The sequence below is a fragment of the Athalia rosae genome, chromosome 3, assembly GCF_917208135.1.
Source record: "Athalia rosae chromosome 3, iyAthRosa1.1, whole genome shotgun sequence".
Classification (NCBI taxonomy): domain Eukaryota; kingdom Metazoa; phylum Arthropoda; class Insecta; order Hymenoptera; family Athaliidae; genus Athalia; species Athalia rosae.
The window spans coordinates 6,819,789-6,846,585 of NC_064028.1; the positions used below are offsets into that span (position 1 = coordinate 6,819,789).

The window sequence follows — 26,797 nt, forward strand, 5'->3', positions numbered from 1 at the left end:
TTAGTGCTACGGAACTGCAGCAATTATAACGTGAGTACCCGGAACAATTTCTGATGCTAATCAGGAACGTATGGCAATAGGGTTTGCAGAAGAACCATGCAGAAGTAGAACACAACACTAATTTGGCAAGATAAAATATCCAGCGCGTCGCTGTGCGGAGGAAATAGGAGAGATAAACATTTTTTTTTTTTTTTTCTTCAACTTTTGGCATAGTTCGAACGCGGAAGTAGGTATACAGATACGCGTATACGTAGTTAACAACGGGGTACAGAGTAGGTAAAATATCTGTAAACGATGGAGAAAAACTATATCACGACGATAAATACGTCTACCGATAATAATGAGGGTAAAAATTTTTTCTCAGGTCATCGGCAGAGTCTCGTATAGTATAAATTTATCAAGCTGCATAGAGATTCGAACGGCGTAACCGCCGGTGGCACGTAGAAAATTTACGTCGGATAATAAAGGCGCTGCAGGTGTCACGCTCGGTTAAGTATATGGAACTCTTCATTGCGGTGGATTATCCCTTCCTTCTTATATTTCCCGTGAAACTTTTCCGTATCAATCGCGAGTGTGGTCTCTTCGTTTTTTTGTGTCCGTTCACCGCGTAAATTTACGCTAGATCAGAACCAAAAAAACTATGTACGAGATCCACCAATTAATTTCACGCCGTGTGCACCCCGTTCCGTTATCCTTATTTCGTTGGAACGATTATCAGAGGATATTCGGAACGAAATTATTATCCCGATGTAGGTCGCGTAAAGCACCAAGGCTTTAATTCGCAGCAGGCAGTCGCGGGTAATCGGAGTTAATTTTATTTAGCGAATATCAAAACGTAGATTAGACGGAGGTCTTTCGGGAGCGAGAGAAGCTGAAGGTTTCGACGTTACTTGCACCTGTTACACGGCGTTCCCATTAGAGCGTACTTTGGCTATTCTCCCCCACCGATACGGCAGCTCGATTCCCGACCCTCGGAGGCTCGCGGCGCGAATTACGAAGCGCGATATAGCGTAATAGGTGTGAAATTTACGACACACTTGTAGATTAAGCGGAGTATAAGATGCGATCACATCGTCCCCACATTCCGCCAACCCCGGAGGAGGGCGGGGGGGTGACGCGATTGTCGACCCTCCGTCGTAACGAATCCGCGCACGTTTGATTTCCGTTCCAGAAAACCGTACAGAGTCATCGATGCGATCCTCGCGCACGTGATACGGTTGGAAGAGAAAAAAAATGGATAATCTCTCGTCGGAGATCGAAGGGTTGATTTTTATTTTTTTTTGTCTCTTACGCTATCGGAGAGACCATAAGACGATATGAGAATCGCGTATGGAACACTCGCAATTCCTACCGATTAAATCTGTCTGCAACTTCGATAAAGCGTTTTCCGCGAACGGAAAAGCTTATATTCAAGACATACGTGTTATACGCTCAACTCCAGCACTGCTGCAATTCCAATTTACCGTTTGTGGAGATATACGTATCGTGAGTAATATGGTAACGCGAGATCAGCGGGAACAATCAATGTTGGTAGTCACGCGAGTACGCAATGAACGAACGCGACGCTGACGCATCCGTTCGCATTCGCTGGTGCGATTCCGTACGGGATTTTTATATCTCCATACCGCGTCGTAACCGAACGGATCGATGCGGTGGACATAACTGGTATAAATATTTTATTCATTCCGTAGCGATGAAACTATTCTAGTCGCGCGAGAGGTATAATATCTACTGTTAATAAAAGAAATATCGCACCTTTTCTGCGCCGCATAAAACACCACTGCAGCATCAAACATCACAGTTTTGTACGGATAGTGTGATAAGGTCAACACAACTGTATGCTGCAGCGGTTAAGTTATCAACGTGGTGAAATTCTCTACTTCATACAGGATCACTACGTAATCACCAAAGTGACCAGGTGTTGCTGGACTCTGCAGATTCTTAACAATTTCATGTTCACCGGTTACAGATGGTGTATCGATAACCACTCAGATTTAAAAGTTTTCCGCTCACTGTTCATACTTTTCGAGTAATTTATTTGATTTTTTTTTTAAACGTACTGGCGTGAATTATCGTTGGTAGAATTATTCCGTATTCTAAAGTAGTCGTGTTCAAGATTTTGATGAATTAAAAGTTTGGGCGTAAAAAGTTATCATCTCGATACTGATTTATTTTCATTTATTTAATTTTTTTTTTTTCTTTGGAGTCTCGTACGAGCACAGTTTGTCAAATTAAAAGCACATATTTCATAGTTTTCACGGATATTTATCCGACGAGCATAAATAATGGAGAAAAGCTGGGCGAGTTTCTAAAGGATATCTACAATTTCAGGGAAACATGCACTCGAAGCTTTATACGAGAGTGTCGTCGTCCTGTCCAAACAGTTTCTACGTAAAATGGCTAAAAAAATGAGCGCGGTAACAGAGGGGACGACGCGGTAAAATCGGTGAAGCGAGAGACAAGGGAAGAAAAAATGGAGGAGAAAAAATCCCGTGTAAAAATAAATCTCCAGCAAAATATGTCCAACACGTTGGTACGAGGTCGACGTCGACGTCGAATCGATCCCAACGGTTCTGAATGAGGCGACGAAACTGAACTATGCCCCGCAGGACATATTGTAAAGGTGAAACCGTATACCGTAGCGACAACCGTAGTTACTCGTGTCTGTGCTGCGCTGCAGCCTTTGCATTGTGCCAGGCGAAGGAGGCGAGCTTTCCGCAGCGAAACAAGTTTTTGCCTCGTTCTGCCGCACCGTTGTCACAGATAGGTACGACCGAGCCGTGACTTCCTTCGCTATATTCGTACTTTGGCGTACGCGTATACGGTTAAACTTGCCCCGGGGGCACAGACAATTATTCCTTCCATACGCGCGGTAGCTTTAACCCGACTCACCCCCTATCGCTACGACGAAGTTGAGTTAGACGCACGCCTTCCCTTGCGCTGTATCTTGACGAAAAAATCTAAGAGAAATTATTCAGTACCGCCGCACGCGAGGCCCGTTGAATTTTAATTCATCCCCCGCGGAGGGTGCCTTGTTAATTTCTTGCCGAGATACGATCTGATTGATTCCGGTATGACCGAACTGTAACCGGAAAAAGTTGTATGAAAAATTCTCCCGATGGATCGGTCGTTTTTTTTCTTGTGAAAAATATTTCTGTGGGGTGAAGAACGGAGTCCGGATGGCGATTCCGGATGTGCGGATCGTGCGGGTTCGGAGTTTGATGATTGAATTTAAGACGGCGGGGTGAACAGAAAATTCGAAAAAAGCTACGGGATTGGCGGACGGATCCAAGATGGCCGATGAACCGGTGTATCCGGGGGTGGTTTTGTCGGCGCACCTGCTATACTTTGCCGCTACAACGTTGCTACGAATCCCGTGTCACGTGTGGTGCCACGAAGACACATGGCTCACGCAGCGGCTGCATGGGGGGCGGGGGGTGGTGGAAGGTGGCGGTAGGGTTTTTAAGACGCTGTTTCCGGGTTGCGATGGCGATAAGAAAGCGAGAAATAAAAGACGAAGAGCTGCGGGAGCGACGGAACCGGGGAAAAGCCAGCGAGATAAATGAAAAAGTTGAGAAGAGCGAAAGAGAGAAACAAGGGGAGAGAAGCTGAAGAGAGAATCGCGCGTAACGAAGGAAACTTCACCGCGTAGGTTTCGCACCGTGACACCGGAGGATAAGAGTACGCAGCGCGTGGAGGTCGGCTAACGACTGGCGTTGCGGCGCCGTCGCGGTACCTCCAACCCCCAGCTTCGCAACCCCAGCCCAGGCTGGGTTGTTACCTCCTATACACATACGTTCGTACGCTGCTGCTCACCTATCCGTCCGTGTCGGTGAGCAGCGTACGTCGAACCTAGAGTGTAACGTATATATGGCGTGCGAACTATCGAAAAACTTGCAGAGTTAACAATGAGGATAACGTTGCCGCGATGGGGGGGTGTGGTGCGGTCGAGTTTCGTCGAAATTTACAAGGTGTTGGTTTCGAGAGAGAAAAAGAAAATAGAAGACAAAGGAAACGAAGAAGTAACTGATCTCCTTCGATTCGGAATATCGACGATTCTTTCTTTCTTTCCCTCGCTCTATACCGCACGCAAAAAAAAAACCCCGCAATTCTCGTTGTCAGCTGAAAATCTATAAACCCTTGTAAATATTTCAAGCGTATAATAAACTCGAAGTGTTCGGAAGCAAGGTATATGATCTACATATAACATAGCACGGTATGTACTGTACAGGGATGACAAAAGGGTGTTGCCGCAGGATATCAATTCGCAGGGGTAAAAAGGTTATAGCGTCAAAGTATGCGTACAGTGGGAAGATGTATGAGTCGACGGGTGAGAAGATGGGTATTGATAGCTGCGTATTCGAGTTGACCTTTATCCATTTTTCCTCGTCTCACTGTTCCTTCTTCCCCCCGTTTTATCCACCTCGAAAGGAGGGCGGAAATTTTCATTGATATTTCTATTATCAGAGAATATTTTCGGAGTTTCTTCTCCGAAGAATTTCTCGGCGAAAGATAAATGTGTTTTGAACAAAAAAAAAAAAAACAACCAAATAGAATGAACGAATAGAATGAAGTTGTACAATCGGCGATTCGAGAGCGCACCTCCAAAGGGCGTTGAGCCAATTTAACGTACATACGTGGTGGCTGGCGCACAGAAGGAAACCTAAAAGTCGGTGAAAAGATTCGATATACGTGTAATATGAAAACACACGCTTTCCGCAGGTTCTCGCATTTTCTAGAGTCGAAAAAAAATTGTGTCAAGTAGAATCGGGCGTCGGTATACGCACACCTGTATGATTATACGGTGCAAAAGTTCTCGCCAACGCGTTTCCCGGTCTCTTTCAACTGCTTTGCATCGGACCGGTGTAACATATTTTCTAGTTGATTTACTCGCTCACATTACGTACCGCTTTCGTGAGATAGCTGTAAGGTGCAGAAGAGTTGAAACCAAAAGGTCAACACCGTGTCAAATTTTCTGCGAAAATCGAACGAATTTTCAAACACGAGCGCCTGATCTCGCAATTACGATAAACGTATTTAAAAAGTATTCCGGAAGCCTTCGGTCGTCTGATTTTTCTGAAAGTCTCTCTCGGTCATGTATGTACACGTGAACGTAGCGTGTGTGTTCCGTTTACTCTTCGGGTCCATGCTTTGGCGTTGAAGGACTACTCCTGGGAACCAATTTATTTGAAAGCTTTTCTGATCAGCTGATGGTATGCGTCGATCGCGGTTATACGTCATTTTCCATTATTCGCATAAATTTTCCAGATCATACGGGTACGCTCTCCAACTCGGCTACCGTTTTTACTTTCATCTTTATGATTGGATCAATTTTTTTCACAATATGCGAGCATTATATCCAACGCGTTCGCAATGGAAATACGTGGTAAGACGTGGGGAACAGACCGCGTACACCTCACGAAAATGAAACTTTCGTTCGTCCTGACGACAAAAACTAGACCAGAGTTTCGAACAAACGGCATAAATTTCAAAAGTTGTACCGCGTCTGCGGGAGAACTCCACGTTCCTCCGGGTCGCGGTCTCGCTGCACGACTCGGCGAATTTTTACGAGTATGAAAACGCGTCGGTAGTGAAGTACGTGGAACTTATTCTACGCGATTATATTATCATTGCGATCGTAATTTTATTTACGCCGGAATAGGAGAGCGCGACGTGGAAACCGGTTGCTTCGCGACACCGACTGCTTCATGGTCGGGTGGAATTTATAAAATTACCATATTTCGCGTACCGCGAATCGTAGCTGCGGTGAAATTCGATCCAGAGTACAGAACCGGAAGTGTCTCTCACCCCTTGATTTCGGTTGAATCTTTTTTTCGCCAACTTGAAATATTTCAATTTTACATCGGACGGGTAATATTTCCGTGTGAATTCAGATCCGAGTCGAAAGTCGGTCTACGTACGTACGTGTAGTACGTAAGAGACCTTACTCTTTAATGCATATCGATCGTCAAGCTCTCGTTGCACATTCGTTCCTACCGCGTACACGAGTTACTCTCGAGAATTTTTTTGTTTCAAGTAGATCTGTAACTGCAGTCGAATCGGTAACCAAGCAACGAGCGTCTCTAGAAAAGAGCTGTATCGCAGTCGCAAATTATCCCATCAGATCCGATCTTTTATCAACTCTGCTTATCTCCGGATCACCGAATACGGGGGGTAAAAAATGAGGTGATCCTCGTCGTCCTGTGGAACCGCGGATATTGTGATCCACGTTGTTTGTTGTTCCGTTCCAAGTGTGGCGTATGGACTTAGGATTTAGAAAATACCCGCAGCATCGATATGCCGCCCTCGGGGTGGCCCGAAAAGATACGCCCGAGGTTACCACCACGCGGAGTTTACGTCGATACGCGGTACGTTCTCCTACCATCGGAATTCCCGTACGAGCTCGATGGGTACGGTGGATATAACCCGTTCATAATTAGGATTGTTTCGAGTAGCTGTCAGAGGCATGAATAGAATTTCCGTAACGGGGGGAAAATTCGATTTGGCTGGCGCGTCTTTGGGGATACGCGGTGGGGTTCGAGTCAAGAACCGAATGTTGAGTTTGGCTTACACCCCGCCGAATTATCGATCTCGGTCACCCCAAGATCTCCTTTTTTTCTCTCTCTCTCGAGCGGAACGTCAGGTTCAAAGCTCGGATGCTTCGTCGAGCACCTAACCGTCGAGTGTGAGGAAAACTGTAGAGGTTTGATCACCTGATCAACCCTCAAAGAATTCCTCGCCCCACCCTCGTGATCCGTAACTTTCTACGAACTGTGAACTTACCGAGCCCGAGTTACGAACGATATCGATTCCGTCGAACGAACCCTCTCCTCGAGTGACCTTACCCGATTGTGATTTTGTTTTTCCATTGTCCTTCATACTTCTCGTTACTTTCGCTTCGTTTCGTTTCGTCGTTATTCAAATAATACCTGAGTATACGAGATTCGGAGGAAATTCGGAGAACGACATCCTTTCCACTCGACGAAATAATTTCAACGGTTATATTTATGCGCCGAACGTAGAGAAGCGGATGCGGGTGACGGAAGAAAAGTCGGTTCGCTGCAACGGTGCGCTTCGTTATACACCCGCTGTTATTAGCCGCGCGCACGGCTCGTAGAGTCCCGTCGCGGATATTGACTGACACTTTATTAAGGGTTGATTAAATTCGACTCCGCAAACCGAACCGACAACAACCAACGACCTCAACGACTTTTCCAACGGTGAAAAACCACCGTCGTTTCAGAGACCTGTAAGGGTAATGCACACGCATACCTATACCCCCACATGTGTACATAGCGCAAACCCCTTCAGCTGGTTACCGTCAATTTATCGACGTACTTTCACGCCGTTACATGCACCCACACGCTTGATAAATGTAAAAAAAAAAAAAAAAAAAAAAAAAAAACTCCGCGGCGTTTGGCACGAGGTCGACGAATAAAACCTCGGTGAAAAGGAGAAATTAATAAGGGAGAAATATAGAGCTGGGGAAAAATCGGTATCGCGAAGTTCGGTTGATACCGGGAGTCGATGGAGCGCGTTGAAAATAATTTTCGCACGAAGTTCGGGCCGACGTGAGCGTCGACGTTGTACGAAATTGAATCAAATTCTGATCCGCGATCGCTGCAACGGATGCAGTTCGTTTCGATCCGTAGCGTACGTTACATACACAGATAGAGGTGGATTTAACGGCGCTCGTTGCTCGGGTTGTAGGTCGATATCGAGGCCACGGAAAATTCTAACTTGCGCCTACGCAATACGCGCAACACTTTCCACCCCTTTACGGGTAAAATCAGTAGCAACGGCACATCGTCTGCGTCACCGACGTCAACGTCTGCATCAAACGTGACTCCTGCCCGAGCCCATACGTACCTACGAGTGAAATACATCATCAACGCGCGCGCACACGCGAGTTTTCGCATAGGTGTACGTACGTATTCGAGTACTGAAATACAAAGGGATGAGGAGGACATCTATCCGCGAACGGTGGTCCGCTGCGACGCTCGTACATGTATAGGTAGCTGCACGTATATCCGGACGTTTCAGGTCAGAATATATACCGTCGGGGTAGGGTTCTCGGGTAAAAGCAAAACGACGGCGTCTAGGACTCAGCTGTGCGATGCGTCGTGCTGCGAAAGCCATCGCCGATTCTGCGCAGGTTTCTAAAATCGACGCCATGCACTAACGTTGAACCGGATAGCTCTAAACCCATACACCACCCCCCCGTGCACCGGAATCGACTCTATTATGAATAATATCCGTCGTCAGTTGTCCTGTCTTTGCGGCGGTTTTCTCAACTGCGGTGAAGCGAAGCGAAACGCTAATTCAAAAAAGGGACGGAGGGATCGGGGGTCCCGTCGGCTAATTGCTCGCGGTTGACGATACACCGCAACTGTTACCCTGACCTCGGGGCGGGAAAGAGCGGCGTTGTGCGGGGGGATAATTAATTTGTGCTGGCGTTCGGTTAGAGATCGCGGGAAAAATCGTGGAGATGGCGAAAATGAGAACGAGGTTTTGGGAGCTATCGCACGAAAAACCGAGCCCTTACCCGGCTGCAGACGGAATGCCGTCCTGTCTCGCAAGAAGCGATCGATATCCTGCAGCCATCGAGTCCTCGCGTACGTCCGGGCGCACCGCGAACGCCCGCACTTTTCTTCCGACCTCTTTCGCGCGATACCGTAATTCCCTTTCCTCGAACTACTCCCATTACTTCGAGGGTTTATTGAAAGGAACTAGGCGCGATTCAACTCGCTGTATACCTTGCAGATAAATTCAGGCGTGAGCGTATACCGGGCATGCTCGCGAGAAATAATTAGGAGCGAGTCCCATTATACGCGGCGTTAGGCGGAATAATTCGAGAAAAGTTCAGGCGTTGACGTTGAAATGAATAAAAAGTCGATATCACCAGCGGGTTTTCAACTTGGATGTAAAACGAGAAAATTTATTCAAAATTTCACGCGACAATTATCCAAGAATTAGAGTTCCATTTAACTTTGGGCTCGCCGACGCGCCCCGTGAGGATTGTCAAGGTCAATTAGGTCGGGATACGATTACGCATTTATGAAGAGTAGTAGGTTATACGGATACGCACACCAAGTTGAGGTCAAGAGGAGAGAAAAAAATCAAAAGGCGTCGGATTAATATGGCAATTACGATTGTTGTAGAAAAGTATAATAATACCAAGGACCGTAGTACGGTTGTACTTCGGGTAAGGGAGCAGCTGGGAGGAAGAAATCAAAAAGAAAGAGGAGTGAGAGAGGGCGGGCAGGCAGGGAGGGAGGGAGGGATTTTATTTCAGCTTCTTCGAGAAATATATATACGATCCCGGTACGTGAACTGCACGTAAAATTCGCATAAATCTGTGAATTCGCAAAATTTGCATCGTACCCAGCAGGAGGTAAATCAGAGAAATATGAAGGACGATATAGGTCGGGTGGAGCGGGTGCCGTTGACATCGAGAGTTTTTCACCTATTCGTCAAAAGTTTTCTAGTTAAAACTTGAATATTCACGCAGAAGAGCCGCGATTTTTAAATCCAAATGAAAGGGGACGTACCGCGGTGGTCGCGGATATTTGACCGGGTCAGTTCCAGTTTATTCCAATGAAAGGAGCCCCTACGCTTTTCGCTCGTCACGTGGCCACATCAAGAACGGATAAAACCCAGGTTTTAAGGCTTCAGTTTAACCAGCGCGGAAACCCGATAACCTTCCTCTGCAAGGCGCGGAGTCTGGTTGAATATACACCGGTGTACATACATACATTTCACTACTTATCGCGTGTGCAGCAGTCACACTCGGACTCGAATTATTTACCAGTAGGCGAATAAACGTAAGCGCACGACACGTGTGTATAACGTGCAAAGTTCCCACCGTTGGCTTCGTTCGACTCATCTCACGATCCGCATTTCTACGCGGTCGACTTTATTCGTCGCGGGCTTAGCTCGCGATAACGATCGATGAAAACGTCAAGAGTACCGGGTCACCCACCGATTCGCTTAATATCTTCGAGTCGAGAAACTCATCGCATCCAATTTTTACTTTTCTCAAATCTGATGTTTAAAAAAAGAGTCGAAAAGTTTCTCACGGAATTCGAACCTTTGACGGAGCGAATCGATTCACGTAGGTCGGAAAGAAAGGAGATGGATTCGTCTGAGGGAATAAAAGGGGCGACTCGTACTTCGTCGCCCACCTCGTAAATCTTTCGTACATTCATTCGTCGAACCGCGTGACTGCAGATGGCGGGTGTATTCATAACGACGAGGTGAACACCGACAACGAATAACCCGGTGAGAAAGTTAATTTGCAATAATTCACTTAGTTGGGTCGTAGGTAGCATTATACTTTCTACGAGAAAACCCTTGGCCCGCAAGGTCGTCGGGTAAAAACTAAACCACTGAACATTTGTCTCGCTTATTTTACCTCGCTCAGTTTTAAAGGGTTTCTCGATGCTGAATTAAAACAGAAACTCAACATTAACGGACTAAAACCTCAACCGGGAGATTGATAATGTTGGAGAAAAAACGTATCATAGCAAGATATAGTTCCATATCGTCTGTGTAGGGGAAAAAAAAGGACTTTACAATCTAGAAAGGTACGAGAAATCTGAGACGAGGATGGAGCGAGTTCACCACCGCCACACAAATAACGACCACGCTCGTTTCAATCCGAGTTCTCGTTTCTCGATCACCGATCCGCGTAATGTCAATGGGAAGTCGGACACCGATGCAATATCGCGAGACACGCCCCCGTGTCCTTTAAATTCGAGCACAACTATGAAAAGGACGACGTATACAACTTTCGCAGTTTATTAATACCGAGCGGTTGCACAGTCGACTCGATATTTTTCAAAATTAAAAACGTCCACCTCGGCTGAGCGGGTTCAAATATATATATATATATGTATATGCATAAGCCCCGGATATGCGGCGCGATGCACTCGTTATGCGGATGCGCCAATTGCATGGTCGAGATCGAGCGTCAACTGTGTTAATCAGTTGGGAAACTTTTCCCAAGTTTCCTACGTGATTCGAAAGGAAGAAGTGTACCCACTCGGCGGTACCGCGAGCGCCTGTAGGGAACCGTGAATTCAAGTGGGCTGTGTAGGTAAGAGCACCGCAGCTCGAACGGTTAAAACTATCTTACCCTCTGCATCCCCGTTGTCGTCTGCATTTCAAATTGATTCGGAGTTTAATTGATGCAGAAGTAGGTACAGCGTAAGCGCGGTCTAATAATGAACTTTCGCGTCTCACGGTGGAAAGTCTCTCCTACAACGGACTTTTAATTACACGCTATAGCTGGGTGGTATACATACATGTCGTTATTTTCAAAAAATATGACTCCGAACTTTGCGGCACTTGTCGAAACTGATGCACTTCAACGTTCGGAGTTCTACAGACTCCGAGGATAATCGAGTGTTCGCGAAGCAACATTTTTTCCCAAACCCGAGTCCTCCATATTTTCGTACCCCGTTGAAAAAAAAATAATATTCATTGCAACCTACCTTGCGTGTTGCCGTTGATCTGCCCCGACGACTGTAACGACGAGGGGTTGAGCTGCGACGGTCTTGGGGACGGTTGGGACGTGGGTTGTCCGTTGATATTGGACGGTGGATTCGCGGTCGTCGGTGTCGGCGCACCTGACTGCGAACTCTGATTTTGGTTTTGTGTCTGATGGACGGAAGAACCACCCGAATTGGGCGTCGAAACCGGCGTACCATGCAGGGCGTTTTGTTGCTGCTGCTGTTGTTGTTGCTGTTGTTGTTGTTGTTGTTGTTGTTGTTGCAATTGTTGTTGCTGTTGATGGTGCTGTTGAAGTTGTTGTTGCAACTGTTGTTGCTGTTGCGACAACGAGGATGGAGGTAGTTGAATGAGGGCTGTATCGCCGGCTGGACCTGCGAGAGCGCAGAAACAAAAAAATAAAAAAAACAAACGAAATAAAATTTAAATTCAAAATTTAAGGGTCCCAAGATTCGCGGCGCGCATTTTTTTTTCGCGACAAAAAAAATTGTTCAACGAGCAGCAGAGCGTGTACAGTACATTAAATGTATACACGTGTACGAACGTTGTACACGACGTACAAAACCATAATGGAATTTTATATATATGGAGAAAATATGAACGCTCGCGTTCCAGTTAGCGAACTACTGTAGAGATCAGAGAAACGGCAATGGGTTTATGAAAAAGCGCATTCAATTCTAGAGAGTCGTAGAGTACGGAGTTCAACAAACAAGCAAAAATTATTGAAGAAAGAACTTTAAGTGAAAAGGGTGAATAATGACGACTGAAAAGTAAAGAAAGGGGGATCGTTTTAAATGCGAAAATATGCTGCTCCTATGATACAGCCGGGCGTGCGATGTAATCGGAATACGCTCGGTAGCCAATCAATCGGATATCGCAAAATAGCTCGGTCAGCAAACGGAAATGTAAACAGTGCAGATTTTTTTACCTACGTATATGAAAAACGGAGGTAGATGCGATCTGTAACGTGCAAACTCGTGCTTATTCCAGCACGGATTTGCAGCTGCAGTTGCAACCGGTATAAAATTAAACTGGAAAAATGACAAACGCGGCATAATATTTTTGCAGAATTTCCACAAGCAAATGTATTCCTCGGAGTTTTCCAGGTCACGAGTTCGCGACAAATGGATGAGAATAATAAATACAAGCGAAATAAAAAAAAAAGCCACCCCGATACGTTTTTAATGTACTCTGAAATTCTATTACGGTAAAATTGAACGCCGAATATCGAAAAAAAATTCTTTTCAAAACTCGTTCTCTTTCCATTATTTTTAATTTATAATGAAATCGGTCTAATTTCGAGCGAGGAGCGTATAGGGGATCTTTCGGGATCAGTAGCGTAATGGCGATCAAATTAATATCTGAGGCTGAACGTGTAGCGCGCAGCGACGGTGGTTTTAAGCCGAACAATTTACTCGCTCGCGTAGTCTCAATTTATAATTAATCAACCCCTTTCTTGTACGGCCCGCCCGCTGCGGAGCACCCGCCGGCCGCCCGGTGAATTTAGCAGCACGAAATTAACGATTTAGATTACCCGACAAACCCGCCGCTGGTGCTCCTGTTGTTGCAGCGAATTCAAAAACAGCGCATGCCGAACACCCGCAGCACACCGTTTAGTTACAAAGTGCATTAACAGCTCTCCGCTAATTGCGTAGGACTGTAACGTACGCTCAATCCTCGACGAAAGGGGAACCTTTAGGACTTGTAATGAGAATCGATGCCGCCTATATCGCATCGCGAATGCGCGACAACTAAATGTTACGAATTATTCATCGTTTTTTAGCGATAACATTTTTTCCCCCCGTGGTCTAATAATGAGTTCTCGGTCGCAGGTGAGATATGATACTGGGTCGTACAAACGGGTCGCGTATAACCGATGCTTCGTAATCAACGTGCGTCGCTTTTGATCGGCACGCAACGCCTCCGCGTTCGTCTTTATATTATATGCGTTTGAATACCATGCCGAGCACGTAGGTATATTTAACGCGTTTCCATGTAGCGGGTATTCCGTAATTTATCCTCGTGTACAATACGCAACGGTGCAGCACTACCGTATATAGCTGGTCTAAACAACGCCGGGAGGAGGTAGAAATTCTGTGCACACTTATGGTTTTTACCGCGAAACGGAAGTAGAGAGATCCTCGACAGGAAACAGGAGTGCGATGACCCCTTGCGCTCGTGCAGCAACAAGCTATTAGAGAACTTTTTTTTTTTTCTTTTCTTATTCTTTTTCTTTCCTTTATCTACTTTTTCCCCTTCCCCCTCACCCCCCTCCTTATTTACGAGGTTACTTTCTTCCTGTTGTACGTACGCGGAGCGAACCCTATATACGAGAATCTCACGAGGATAACTTTTTAATAATCGGCACGCCCCGCGCCTCGCGTGACTCAACATCCCGAATATGAACTGGTTAAATCGATCGGCTTTAGCGGCTAGACGGTGACCCGTGCTCCCACATCCCGTGTATCTTCTACGAACGAATGGACGACGGGATGTATTTCAGGAAGCCCGATAAATAACGATTCGTAAATTAATGCGCCCCGTTACCGACGATCGGGAACAACCCGCACGGTGCGACCGGAAATCGTTTGAGACTACGAAAAATTTTTTTGGCGGGGAAAATCGAATTGTACCTGCAGGTGTAACGGTGAAATCGATTGCAGCGTTTTTCTTCAACGTTTCGCTTCATATCTGTGACGGAATTTGTACGGAGATGCCATCTACGCGTAGCTAGATTTTCAGCGTTAACCACCTCGCCGGTGAAAACGGTCGCGTCTATTTCTCTCACGGGCACAAACGAACGCATCGATCTTTTCTACACTATTTTCGTCTCTCGCCGAACGAAGAATGTTGATTGAAAAAATTTTACCCATCGCTTCGATTAGGTGCGAATGGGTTTTGCGATGGGGTGGTTTTTTTTTTCTTTTTTTTCTTCTGTGTGATAATATCCATAGTTCAAACTCACCATGCTCTGGGATCGGCGACGAGGGACTCTCGGGTAGCAGAATTCCTTTCTGTACAAGTTCCTCCCGATTCGCTCGAACCGAAATTTTTCTCTCGAGCGCTAAAAAATCAAGGAGTAAAGACGTTGATTTCAATTTCGATCTCCGCTGCGGTTTGATCTATGATACGAATACGTGGGTAAGAAACCAACTCACATCTGGAGGCAGCCTCAAATTTGTCGGATTTCTTTTTCCGTTTCCACTTCCAAGGTTTGAATAATCTACCGAGAGCCGAAAACTTGCTTTTTCTTTCCAACGGTGGCGTCCGAGCACCCGATCCCAAACTGTTCGTCCGAAGTGCAGCACCATTTTGTTTTTTAGCTGAAACAAAAAAATCGAGAATTCTTCGTTAGAAAGAACGAGCGAAGTGATTCAGAACAGCGATAGCGAGAATGGTTTGAAAAATTTCGCCGACCCGGGGTCATTGAACTTGAAAATTCGAACGTTGTGCTCAGGATACCGAAGTGTCTATCTAATTATGATTGGTTCGTTGAAAATAAAGCAAGTACAAATGTTGATTCACTCGTTATTATACTTTTCGCAGTGCAAACAGAGCTCAGCAATAAACTAACAGCCCATCTTTACTCAGAACTGAGCTGACGCTCGTAAAAATACGGGAGTAATAAGAGCGTGAAAATTACTACCATTCGTTACGACATCCAACTCGTATAACCGTAGCCATAATATTCGGGGTCATATTAAAAGCAATATTTATTAATATCATTATTGTTAATATCGAGAAAATCCAACGAAAAAAAATGTAGGAACTATTTCCAAAAATATCGGAAAATCTCAGGAGATGACGAAGATAACGAACTCATCTCGCACACGGCTCGATAAAGTAAAAATGAAAGTGGCATGAAATTTTTACGCCCCCGAGACAAATCTGTTTTTCCCGAAAAAATTCTATGCAGTCGGGGACGCGTGAAGATGATCGGACGTCTGGCGACGGACGGGGATCGATATACCGTGACGGGGTTCGGTACAGTTGAGGGTTGATTTTCGACGGCACAGGGTAATCTCTGCTAGAAACATTCTCCCTCTCGGCAATCGTTTCCAACACGTCCGACGATTCGGTATCGTGCGATACGACGAAAATTCTGCAGAGATCTGCACGGAGTGTTCGCAGTTCCCTGCGTTACCGTCTCTTACGGAGGTATACCGACGCGACGAATCGATTTTCACCCCCCCCGAGTTGAATTTTGCTACCCCCTTCGGCAAAACGTTGAAACCACACATCGGCTAAGCTTAAATTACGTCGAACGAACCGAACGAATCATGACTGACGATATCGAATACCGAGGGTCGTTTAAACTTGGAAAAATGTTTTCAGAAATGGTTGTGACACCTCGGTACGAACGCGATGATTCAGATAGATAGATGCGAAATTCGCCGTCATAGTGGCGAGTAAACGTGTAACGAACTAGAAAAATTTGACCGAAGTGACGAACGGCTCCGAAAATAAACTTGCAGGACACGCTAATGATCGTTCAAGGCCCGTCGGTATAGAACCGCGTTAAGCGATTGCCAGGCATCGATGCGGATGGCGATCATTTCCGGAATATGAGGTGAATGAAAATTGGGATAGGTGTTCGCGTCACCTCATCGACGATTCAATACACTCGATCTCTAGACACGATTAATATGGTCGGTACAATAGACATGATTCTAAAGTACGTCAAACACGCGACGATCGGATCGTTTTATGAAAGGTGGGTCATCATCGGGATGACGAGCGATCGTTCCGATAGCAGGGAAGATGAACGAAGACGCAGGTTCCGATTTCTAAGCGATGACACAGGACCGTTGAGACGCAGAGGTGGATAAAAAGAAGAATGGAGAGAGAGAGAGAGAGAGAGAGAGAGCGGCTAGCTCTGGGCCGTGTGGTAACTGGTTATTGCGTGGGTGCCTTGTAATTCTACGGGCAAAGTGTGCCGACAAAGGTTGCACGGCGTTCTCTATCTTTTGATCGTTCGAGTGCAAACAAAGCCCAGTTTCTCCTCTTCTATCCATTCAGTCTAGTTCTACAAGCTGGTTCGCCGTCGGCGCCCTCCTAATTTTCGTACCAACTACATTACGTAGCGTATACAGGCAACTCGACACTCCCCACCGCCGACATGTGATTCATCCATCCTCCGCTCTTTGGCTAATTACGTAACCCACGATCGTTCGACCTTTGACCTAATTTCGATCGTCCTCGGTATCGAATCGACCCGGTACGCGGAGATTTTCATCTCGCAGAAGGATGGAGAAAAATCGCCTCGGACATTCGTCGACGAAACTTGTTGCAACGCCTATAGCTTTTCGTCTCGGACAATACCGTTCCACGTCCGGATAAATAATACAAATAATTTATCGTATCGGGCGAAAGCGCGGAGGTCGAAAAACGTCGAGGGTCAAACTAGGCGTGAAACAGTCATTACCATCCGGCACCACCCAAAAAGTTCTTAGAATAATCCCACCCGATCCAGCTTGACCCAACTAAATCCCTTGTGACCCGGGCTGAGGCTGAGGCGCCGTTCTCTTTGACCCAGATGTGGATGGCGACGTAACGACATCTATACGATATGCTGGCCTCGCTGTATTCACGGAGGTGAAAAAGATTTCTGAAACTTGCCAAAGTCCGCTGAACGTGATACGGGGGGCGGGGAATCTCTGATTTTTGAATTGATAAAAACTCGAACGATAAATCTCTCGATTTACGTATCCTGGATCTGAATAATTTTTACACGCCTCGCCGTGCGTGCGTCGAGTACAATCAATTGACCCGCGCATGAAATCGAGATGTAAATGAAGTATATATTTATATATATATATATTCGAATCTCAGGACCCTTCGAACGCCCCATTTCATTCCGTTACCGTAGGGCGCGGGTAGGACGCGTAGCGTCAAAATGATCGAGCGGTGCTTTCATGTGGCGAGCGCCGAGAGACACCGTGAGATAGAATTGGCGAAAGATTCGATTCCAATAGGTTCTAAGCAGCACTTAGGATCGCGTTGTCGTTTCCTGGGGTTGAAAGACACCCCCGCTATACGTACGAACCTCACCCCCGCTACGGCGGGGGCAAACGGAATTGCCCCGGGACACGTTCTAAGCCATTATTAGCCCCGGGTGTCAGGAAATTGTCGTTTCAAGACACAGAGCATATTTTATCCCCCGTCCAAATTTCCCCATCCCTCATTTCTCATACCGCGGAATGAAATATCGTCGAGTGCGAACGATGTCAGCAACTCTGAAAGGGTTTTCTTGTAGGTATTAACGTAACCAGCTATATACGGTATTACAAGTATTACACGGGCTGAAAAATTGTCACTTATTTCTTATAACGTCTCAATTTAAGTTTCAAAGCCTCGTACAAGCGCATGACTATATCAAGCTCGGCGTCTGGCGAGTCGTTCGTCCGCCGATTCAAGAAATCCATGTGACAACCGAATCGCATTGTGAAATTCCAACGAAATCTCAAGAAACGACGAAAAATGGAAACGGTACATCCCTTTGATTCAACGACTCCCCGCTGTACCAGCGACCCGAGGATATAAACGTTACGGTACAAACTTCCCTCGGTCATTACGATTTCGTCAAAATTGGACTACATCTTGTACAAACACGAGCAACGAGAAGGACAGAGAGAGAGAGTAAGAGAGAGAGAGAGAGAACGGGTAGTTTGTCTTTGGTCTGTCAACCCGGGAAACCGCGGATATGGAACTTTGACTCGGGGGTGACGGACCGGGTGGATGTTTCGTTTCTTCTCGGAGTTTGTGGGGTTGCGTTGCGGAGCGACTCACCCAGAGATTTACGAGTTAATAACGAGTCCCGCTTCGAATGTTTATACGCCGGGAGGTCTACTATACGCACGTGGGTCTTCGGCGGCAGACTCATCGGATGTGAGAGGGTATACGGAAGTTGAAAGAGGGAGGAAATCTCGCAGGGTACGGGGTCGGGTGAGATGGGTAATCTCTACGGGAATGATAACGAATGGAGATGAAACGATACGGGGTACTAACCAAGTTACACAAAAGACAACTCCGATCATCGGATACCAGATTAATGGATGTTAGTCGCTCCGTCCAAGATCAAGGGCTCTAACGAGTCGACTTCCCTCCCTCCCGTATACCTCAGCTAAATACGCCGCGGCACATTCCTACGATACACATCAGCCGAGTTCGAGGAGAGATACAAAGAAAGAAAGAAAAAAAAAAAGAAATAAAAATCTGCGAAAAGCTGTGCTTCAGTTTTTCGATATCTTCTTTAGCGGGAGATTTCGTCGAGTCGGATAATCGCACATTTTCCGTGCTTAACAACTATCGCTGATTCGGCACGTTGTGAAAATGGCAAAATATATGGCGCTTGATAGGAGTAACGGCGAACGACGGTAAAAGGGAGGAAAATCGTGAAGCGGCGCAGGGCGGCGGACGAGGCGAGGAGCGAAGGGCGGCTACGCAGGGCGCGGGTACGGCGATAAAGGGACTCGGGAGGTTGGCCAAGGGAGTTGCCATGGCTACGCCACTTTGTTTTCAGTCTCCAATTATCTGGCCACTGGTTGTCAACCTGATCTGACCCGATGTGAACCTGAAACCACGGTGTAACTACTGTACAGTCGGCCACGCAACGCACACGATTACGTTTCGAACGTGCGTACGTACGCGAGTACGTATGATTTGCACAGTGTCCGTGGTCACGACCCGCGTTCGCCATCGGATACGAAAGTTACACTCACGTGGGCTCGGAGTATCATTTGGGAATAATGAAATGTTATCGGATTCAACGAAAAAAAAAAAAAAAAAACAAACCCTCGTCCTTATCGCGAACAAAATTTCAATCGTTGTACGAATTCAAGGGATCAGACACGTGCGGATGGAAGCTTCGATAAAAAATTTTATCAATCCACGAGAGTCCGTGAAAATTCTGTGAAAGGGCGGGACCTTGACGGACTGTAAATATTGATCGTTAAAGCATACGGGCAGGTCAGTTTCGATAACAAGGTTATTTTTGGGGCCGGTTCACTGATAAATCCACCGTCAGCGTTGATGCAACGAATCGAATGACGGTTGATTGCCTACAGGAGTATAAGGGGATGCCGACGACGACGACGACGACGACGTTGGCGTATGGCGTCTCGTTAGCGTAAGTCAAGAACAATCTAGCCGAAGTTAAGCGTTATTGGAGTGCGGAGAACGTTCGCTTCCGAAGGAAACTTGCCAGAATAACCTGTGCCACGGTTTCGTCTGGCCGACATCGCGGAGGCGGTAATTTGATTTCTCAACGATGGTAACCGAGTGTACCCACCCCGCCAGCTGGTGGACCCCCGGTGCCACCTCCGACTCGCGTGGAGACAAAACGAGAAAAGGTAAAAAAAAAACAAAAAGGTCCGAAGAAAAAACGAACAGAGCAGAGGGAAGAGAGGAAAAGATAGGAGAAACTCCGACAACACGCCGTTCGTCGCAGACGCGAGAAACGTGCTCAACGCCAGCCAAACCTAATCACTGGAAAGCCACAAAAGCTTCATCGAGACCCGCTCATATCTGTGCGCCAGACTCTCTAACCGTGAACGCTTAGGGAGAAAAAAAAAAAAAATTGAAAAATAGAAAAATAAAATAAAAAAAAGCGCTTCACCGGAGCATCCTCGATCTCTCACTTTACACTAGAGCTACTCGCCGGTCTCCTCTCCTTTCGTACACTACTGGGGAACGAGTATCGAGTATAAATATCACAGAGTCGCAGCCGCCTCGATATACAGCTGCACTTCTGGAGACATTTTCCAGAAGAGACTTCTCTAATATGGGCTAACGTTGAGCGATGGGATTTTTCCGAGAGACCCGAATTCGCCGAGTGAATCCACGGGTTCAATTACGGTGATGAATTTTCCCCGGAAAAATCAAAACGCTCGACCCTATCTAGCCGCCGTACGAGGTGATCTCAGTTTGTGACGCATACCCGAAGAGTGCATAATGACAGGTGACTTCACAACACTCGCATACCGTAACGTAGCAGACGAGATCATTGCGTGACATTTAAAACGTGCTAATTGACACGTTTCCTTGTTAGTTTTTCCTGTCTCTCTCTCTCTCTCTTGAGGTTTCGTTATACCCGGAGAGCAAAACCCCATTCGGACGTACGTCCAAGAGTTGTCCGGGGGGGGTCCGGGTTCCGTATACCGCTGTTGCACACGTTGCATTTACCTTCGGTACGTAGGTATCAGGGAGCAGCGGAAGTGGTTTTTTCGCACGTATAATTACGAGCGCACACACGTGAACTCGCGTATAAATATAAGAATGCACGTGCATATAGTGAAACTATGTCGAAACGTAGCGAGGAACGATCGATGTTAATCGTATCTCCATTACGGTACGGTGTAACAGACGCCGTGTATAAGTGGCGTAATGTTTCAAGTTGATAAAAATCGTACGAATGTTAAATCTCGTCTATCCGAGGATTGGAGTACCCGTGTGTGTGTGCGCGCGCGACGATGTACAAGTATTCCGATCTACGGAGAGTTGCCGCGAATCGAGGGGATAGGATTGCTGTAAAATGCGAAAGAGTAGAAACACCGATCCCCGCCAATGCGACGCGTAACTGATTCAATCAACGAAGACAAATCGTTCGCCGCCATTATATTCCAGAACTGTACGAGCGAATGATAATTTCAATTTATTCCATCCATTCCACGAGCACGAACGACACCGATAACTCGAGGTATGTATACATATTTATACGTACGTACGTAACGTACCTATACAGGGTGGCTCGCAACCAACCGTCTACGTATTTCGTGAAATTTTGATTATTCGGTGTTAAATTTCTCATCAGAGAAAAAAAGTTCTTCGTCAGTTTTATTACTGCTATACCTATACATCGGAGCACTTGACGATTTCTATTACCAATTTTAACGATTGACGGACAGATCGAGGCCAGGAATGTAATATTATCTCGGTCAGATCTGTTCGTCCTGAATCGCGAGTTAAAAAAAAAAAAAATAGTGTCGTCAATGCTGAAACGGTATAAACCGAATGTCGTAGAAAGAAAAAAAAAAAGGTGCAATTGTTCCGAGTAGCAGTACGGATAGCAAAGTCGATCGGATGGCTCGCAATAATATACAACGGAATAACGAAGTGATGAGGGCACAGAAGATTTTTCTCACGTTTTCCGGCTAACCGTGATATTATCAAGAATTACAAACTTTCTACAATCGTAGTTTCTCCTGTACTGCGGGTAACTCGATTAGGTTTTACGAGGGAAATGAGCGTCGCTTCGAAACGGTGAAGAAAAATTAAAAATATAAAACGAAAAAAGGGTTGAAACGATCCTCAAAAATCTTACAAGTGCCGCCCACTCGTTACCCTCAATCGTGTTACATTCCCAAGGAATGAAACAAAGGAGAAACATTGTGATAACGCTGAGAACAGAGAGGAAACACTTGTTCAATTTCGAGTGGCACTTGCATCCGTTACTAGGCCTGTGCCCTGCATGGGTTGTTCGGGGTCTTTAAGCACTCCGTACGCTCAAAGAACGGCGAATAGGTATACATATATGTCTAACCCGTGGAAGAGTTGGTGGGCCGTTTCTGCATGCGCCCTCCATATACACTCCGTCAACGAGGAGATTGATTCAGCTTTACAATATCACGCTTGTTTTTCCCCCGTTTATTAAGTTTTCTTCATTTTTTCTTTTCTTTTCGTTTTTTTTTTGTTTTTTTTTTGCTCCATAAATTGCAAGCATATGGAGTGCCGCGAGGCTCGCGAGCCTCATCGATCACAACGACCTGCAAGCTTCATCCTTCCGCGGCACCCCTGTTGACGCTTAAACGTACTTAAAATGTTTTCGGTGTAAAATAGCGTCGGAGCTTTTTTGAGATGACGATGAATAAAAAAAAAACATCGATCGAGCTTTGCCTCCAGTTTGCTCCTCGAGGCACGAATTTGTCGAAATAGTTTTTACGTCGGTCCGTACTCTCGACAATCGTTGAAAATTTAGCAACGAATAGAAGAGGCTGCCCGCGACCAGCGTCAACAACGTCAGAGGTGAACGGAGATATTGACCTTTGATCGTAAATTATGATTCGCGGTTACCGTTGCTCTTCGATGCCTCCGACGCGTCGCGTCGAAGGAGTTTTCTACAATGTTACTGCAGGCGTGTGCGTCAAGTGAAATATAAGTAACGCGCGTGCGTTGGGTCCGTAGGTTTAACGGTGTTTGTCGTATTTGTGCTGCCGGCGTTCTGTTCCAGCGGACGATGGTTTTTTAGCGCAGGTGGGGAGACCCGGAGGAACATCCGTAGCCGCACAGCTTTGGAAGGGGTAACAACAAGAGGAGAGGGATACAAACGGAGAGAGAGAGAGGGAACGCAGGTAGACGAGTTCTCGTGTACAGGGATATATGCATGTATAGGAAACTACGAGCTCGCCACCTGCTCTCGCTGTCGTCTTTTCTTTCGGTATCGTAATCCACGTGGCGTTACAGTCGAGCCGATGTTCTTTCTCTAAGGGGGGAGGGGAACCGTAGGCGATAAACGAGCGCACAAGCGACCGGTTGTGCATATATCCACTAAATCCACTTGAAACTCCGTTCACTTAATTACGCGCGATGGACGTTACTCCCCCCCCCCCCCCCCCCCCACTGAGTCATCGGCCAAAGACGCTTAAATTAATAAAGAAGGCCCGTTGTACTCACGCCCGAAGCTCGCGCCAGCGTAGCCGCTTCAATGATCCGTGCAATTCTAACGCTACGCTCATTTGTATCAATGATTGGTATTACCAACGACTGTGACGAGACTGTTACTTTGAAATAAAATTATCCTACGTCCACACTGAAGTCACTGTTTCGTTTACATGCCATTCGGATTGTACATATACATATATGTATGGTGGAATATTTTTTTTAAGCTGCACGTCTGTCGGATAAGATAAAAAAAAAAAAAAAAAACATTGCTCGACAATTTGCGACACTGCAGTCTCGCGGAATCGAAAATTCAATAGCGACCGTACGCCCTGCGACACTCGATTTACAAAATTTACACGCGAGGTGCCGTAGCTCGATTAATTTACATAATATATTACGCTCGAAATGCAGGGTAATTGAAATGTGAATGAATATCGAGTGGTTGCTCCGTAGCCTGGAGTCCGCGGCGTAACCGGGAGTTGGGGAAAAAGCGATTCGTTCGGAATTGCCGTGGAACTCCCGCGCATTGCCAGCACTATCGTCTAGAAAGGCGGTAATTGCAGGAAGTTTAATGTAGCTCAATGGTGTAACGTCCTGTCCTATAATTCCCGGAACAAATACACCGGTTTTACGGGGTCGCATTTCTAACCTACCCATTACCTACATACCCACGCGATATTGTGTGTTATAAAAATTTATTACTCGCTTTAATTGCGAGGTGCATCGAATGCAGCTGTACGAACTGAAATTTTTCCAATTTAAAATCGAGCCGCGAAATCGATACGAACCGAGCGAATGATTGATCGGCAAATTTATTTCATTTCTCCCACGAAATACAATACACCGTGAATAATATTCCGTCCGACTGACATCGATCGAAGGAAGAAACTCGGCCCTGTTTCTGACAGCCGATAAAATTTCATTCTCTTCGCGCTACGCGTACATACACCGCATTAAATAATCAAATATGTATCGCTACCTGCTGATGAATTTAGTCAATTTCAAACCTGCGACTGTTGAGGAAAACATTAAATTGCACCTGCATCACCAGCGCGAGCATACACGTCGGCGCCGGCTGTCGCCTCTCCACCTTATGCATCACGCGAAAGGACGCCCTACAGGTTGACCGAACATTCCACTAATTTACCTGCGTCACGCACCGCACCTACGCATAAGATACCACATGGCCCATACGTATATACGTTTACAGTGCATGGAGGCTACGTTTTCACCCCACACGCGCCGCGCCATTGTAGCGTACGTATGACCGTGTAATAGCCGTTATGCACATCATCCATCCGACCCTTGACCAACTGCCAAATGATTTACGAGTCATACCTACGCTCCGCGGTGTATTCGACGTACGCGATTCGAACGATGTGATCCGAAAATGACGTCGCAATTATTCGGGCGTAATTAACGTTTCGGCGGATGGAATTTCTGTGATAAAAAAAAAAAGGAAAAAAAAATGGAAAGCAATTCGGGCACGCATGAATGGTGAGTTCGGTTGCACAGCGTATTAATATTTATGGGACAGGTATGGGTGCGTGTGCGTGCGTGCGCGTGTGTGTGTGAACATTGTACGAAGCGGTAAATGCAGATGTGAATATTTGAAGTTGGTTCACCTCGGGCGTCGCGACGCCGACACTCGTACGCCTCCGCGAGAGGAGGCTTTGCGCCGCTGCATAGCGTCACGTGCCTTTACAAGCGAGAAAAACACAACAGCCTAGCGGTCCCGTCCTCGAACTGAGGAAAGGAAGGCGAGTTGAGTTCTAAACTGGGAACTTGTGGGAGCCAACAACACCGGCGGGTCATATGGTAGGTACGTAGGTACGTACGTACTGCCGTGCCGCGAGCCGTCCACGCGTGTCTTACATCGTATTTCGAACGGTTCGTTTCAAATTTGTAATCCAAGAACGCGAGGCTACCGTCAAGGTAGACACGTTACAATGCGCGCGAGTCACATCGTAAATATCCAATGAAACACGACGAAAGTCGAACGATGGAGAATAGATGATTCGACGCCAGGTTGAGCGATCTCGTTCTTCCAACTCGGATATCGCGTACGAGTCTTCCGGAACGATCGGTCGAAAAGCAAAAAAAATTTTTCAGATTGTGTAATTAAACCGTAATGACTTTTTATGAGAAAATTAATTACAGGTATTAGGATAAATGTACGGTACATAACGAGGATTAAATATTCCCCCACCGGAAGTGGGCATGAATAATTGCGATATTTATTCTGCGAAGATTATTATGAGCTGTGCGTAAATTTACCATATCTGAGGCTTGCATGCGACTCAACGTCGTAACTCGAGTGATGAAATACAAGAAATGTCTAACCGAATGAAGAAAGATGGAAAATATTGTGAGAAAAACTATACAAGTATTACTAATTAGTTTTCAGATGATAATCGTCCCCGAATTAACATACTTAACAACGATGAATTATCAGCGAGCTGAATATATACCTGCATCGTCACGTAATGTCTTGCGTCGAAGAGTCGGAGTCCGGCGTGAGTTTTTTCTCGAAATTAAATTACGACGGTGAGTAGAATTATCCTGTTGAGTAACGATGAATAAAAATGACGACGATGCCGATGATTAAGATGGTAATGATGATTGATATTTACCAACAGTTTTGCAAATCTAGGGCAACATATGATATTCGCGGTCGCCGTCGGCATATTTCTCGGACAAACATTCTCGACCATCGCTTTTGGTCGAGCTGTAAGTGAGGTAAAAATATAATAACGTCGTGGAAACTACCGTTGGTTAGGAAAATTGACGCGAGAGAAATAAATACAAAATGGAAAGAACGGCCGGGAAATTTTCACGATTTCATCCAGAAGAGGCGGATGCGTCGGAAAAGTCCGCGAAAATGAACGGATACACGGTCGATAAAAGGACGCGTGCAAAATTTGGCACGATTGGCAAAAATAATGAATTTCTATCGTGCGATTCCTGCTTCCACCGAAGCTCCGAATTATCCCGGTATTTCGATCTTGGTATCCGAGGTGACCCGAAATTCTTTGTGGATCATTTATTTTATTGGAAAGAATTCAAATGTTCCGACGACGTGGTTCGATTAAACCGTCGGGGACGATTGGCTGAGCCGTCGTTATCTCGTAAATACAGAGCGTGATGTTTAGCTGCGGAATCTACACCGTTTGAATAACCTTGTTACGATAGTAACACGTTTTATTGAGTTAATGAAATGTAAGAGAAAAAAAAAAAAAAAGAAAAAGTGACGATGATCGAGTGTTAAAATTCGTGTTACCTTGACCGATTATATTATATATCTGGTAAAATATCTTACGTTGGAATGAGAAGTTACTCCTAATATTTTTCGCAGCTGACGATTGGCCGTTACTATGGCGCGGGCCGGTTGCCAATTTTTCGCGTCCGCCAACTTATCTCAGTCGATCCGCGAATTACGAATCGCGTGGCGTTCACATATTTTCATTCACAAAATCCCATTCGATAAACGATCAACATCCGTCAAATCGACATTCCGCAGCGTTTAAAATCCCGACGAGGAAAGAAAAAATAAACGATTTTTTTTCACTCGCGCATATTTTCCGACCGTTGAAAAATCGACGCATCAAAAACACTCCTCCTCAAATTC

The 26,797-nt window shown here is 45.9% G+C and overlaps 1 protein-coding gene across 8 annotated transcripts in view; it reads right to left on the bottom strand.

Annotated features, from left to right (window-relative positions):
* LOC105687713 (phosphatase and actin regulator 2-like) overlaps positions 1-26,797 on the bottom strand; it is a 137,420-nt gene that overhangs the window by 57,981 nt on the left and 52,642 nt on the right. For all 8 annotated transcript variants that reach the window (XM_048652888.1, XM_048652891.1, XM_048652890.1 and 5 more), the window contains 3 exons: positions 14,670-14,834; positions 14,477-14,575; positions 11,496-11,885 (listed from right to left, as the gene is read on the bottom strand). In XM_048652888.1, the coding sequence (XP_048508845.1) occupies positions 11,496-11,885; positions 14,477-14,575; positions 14,670-14,834 (654 nt within the window). The remainder of the gene's footprint in view (positions 1-11,495; positions 11,886-14,476; positions 14,576-14,669; positions 14,835-26,797) is intronic.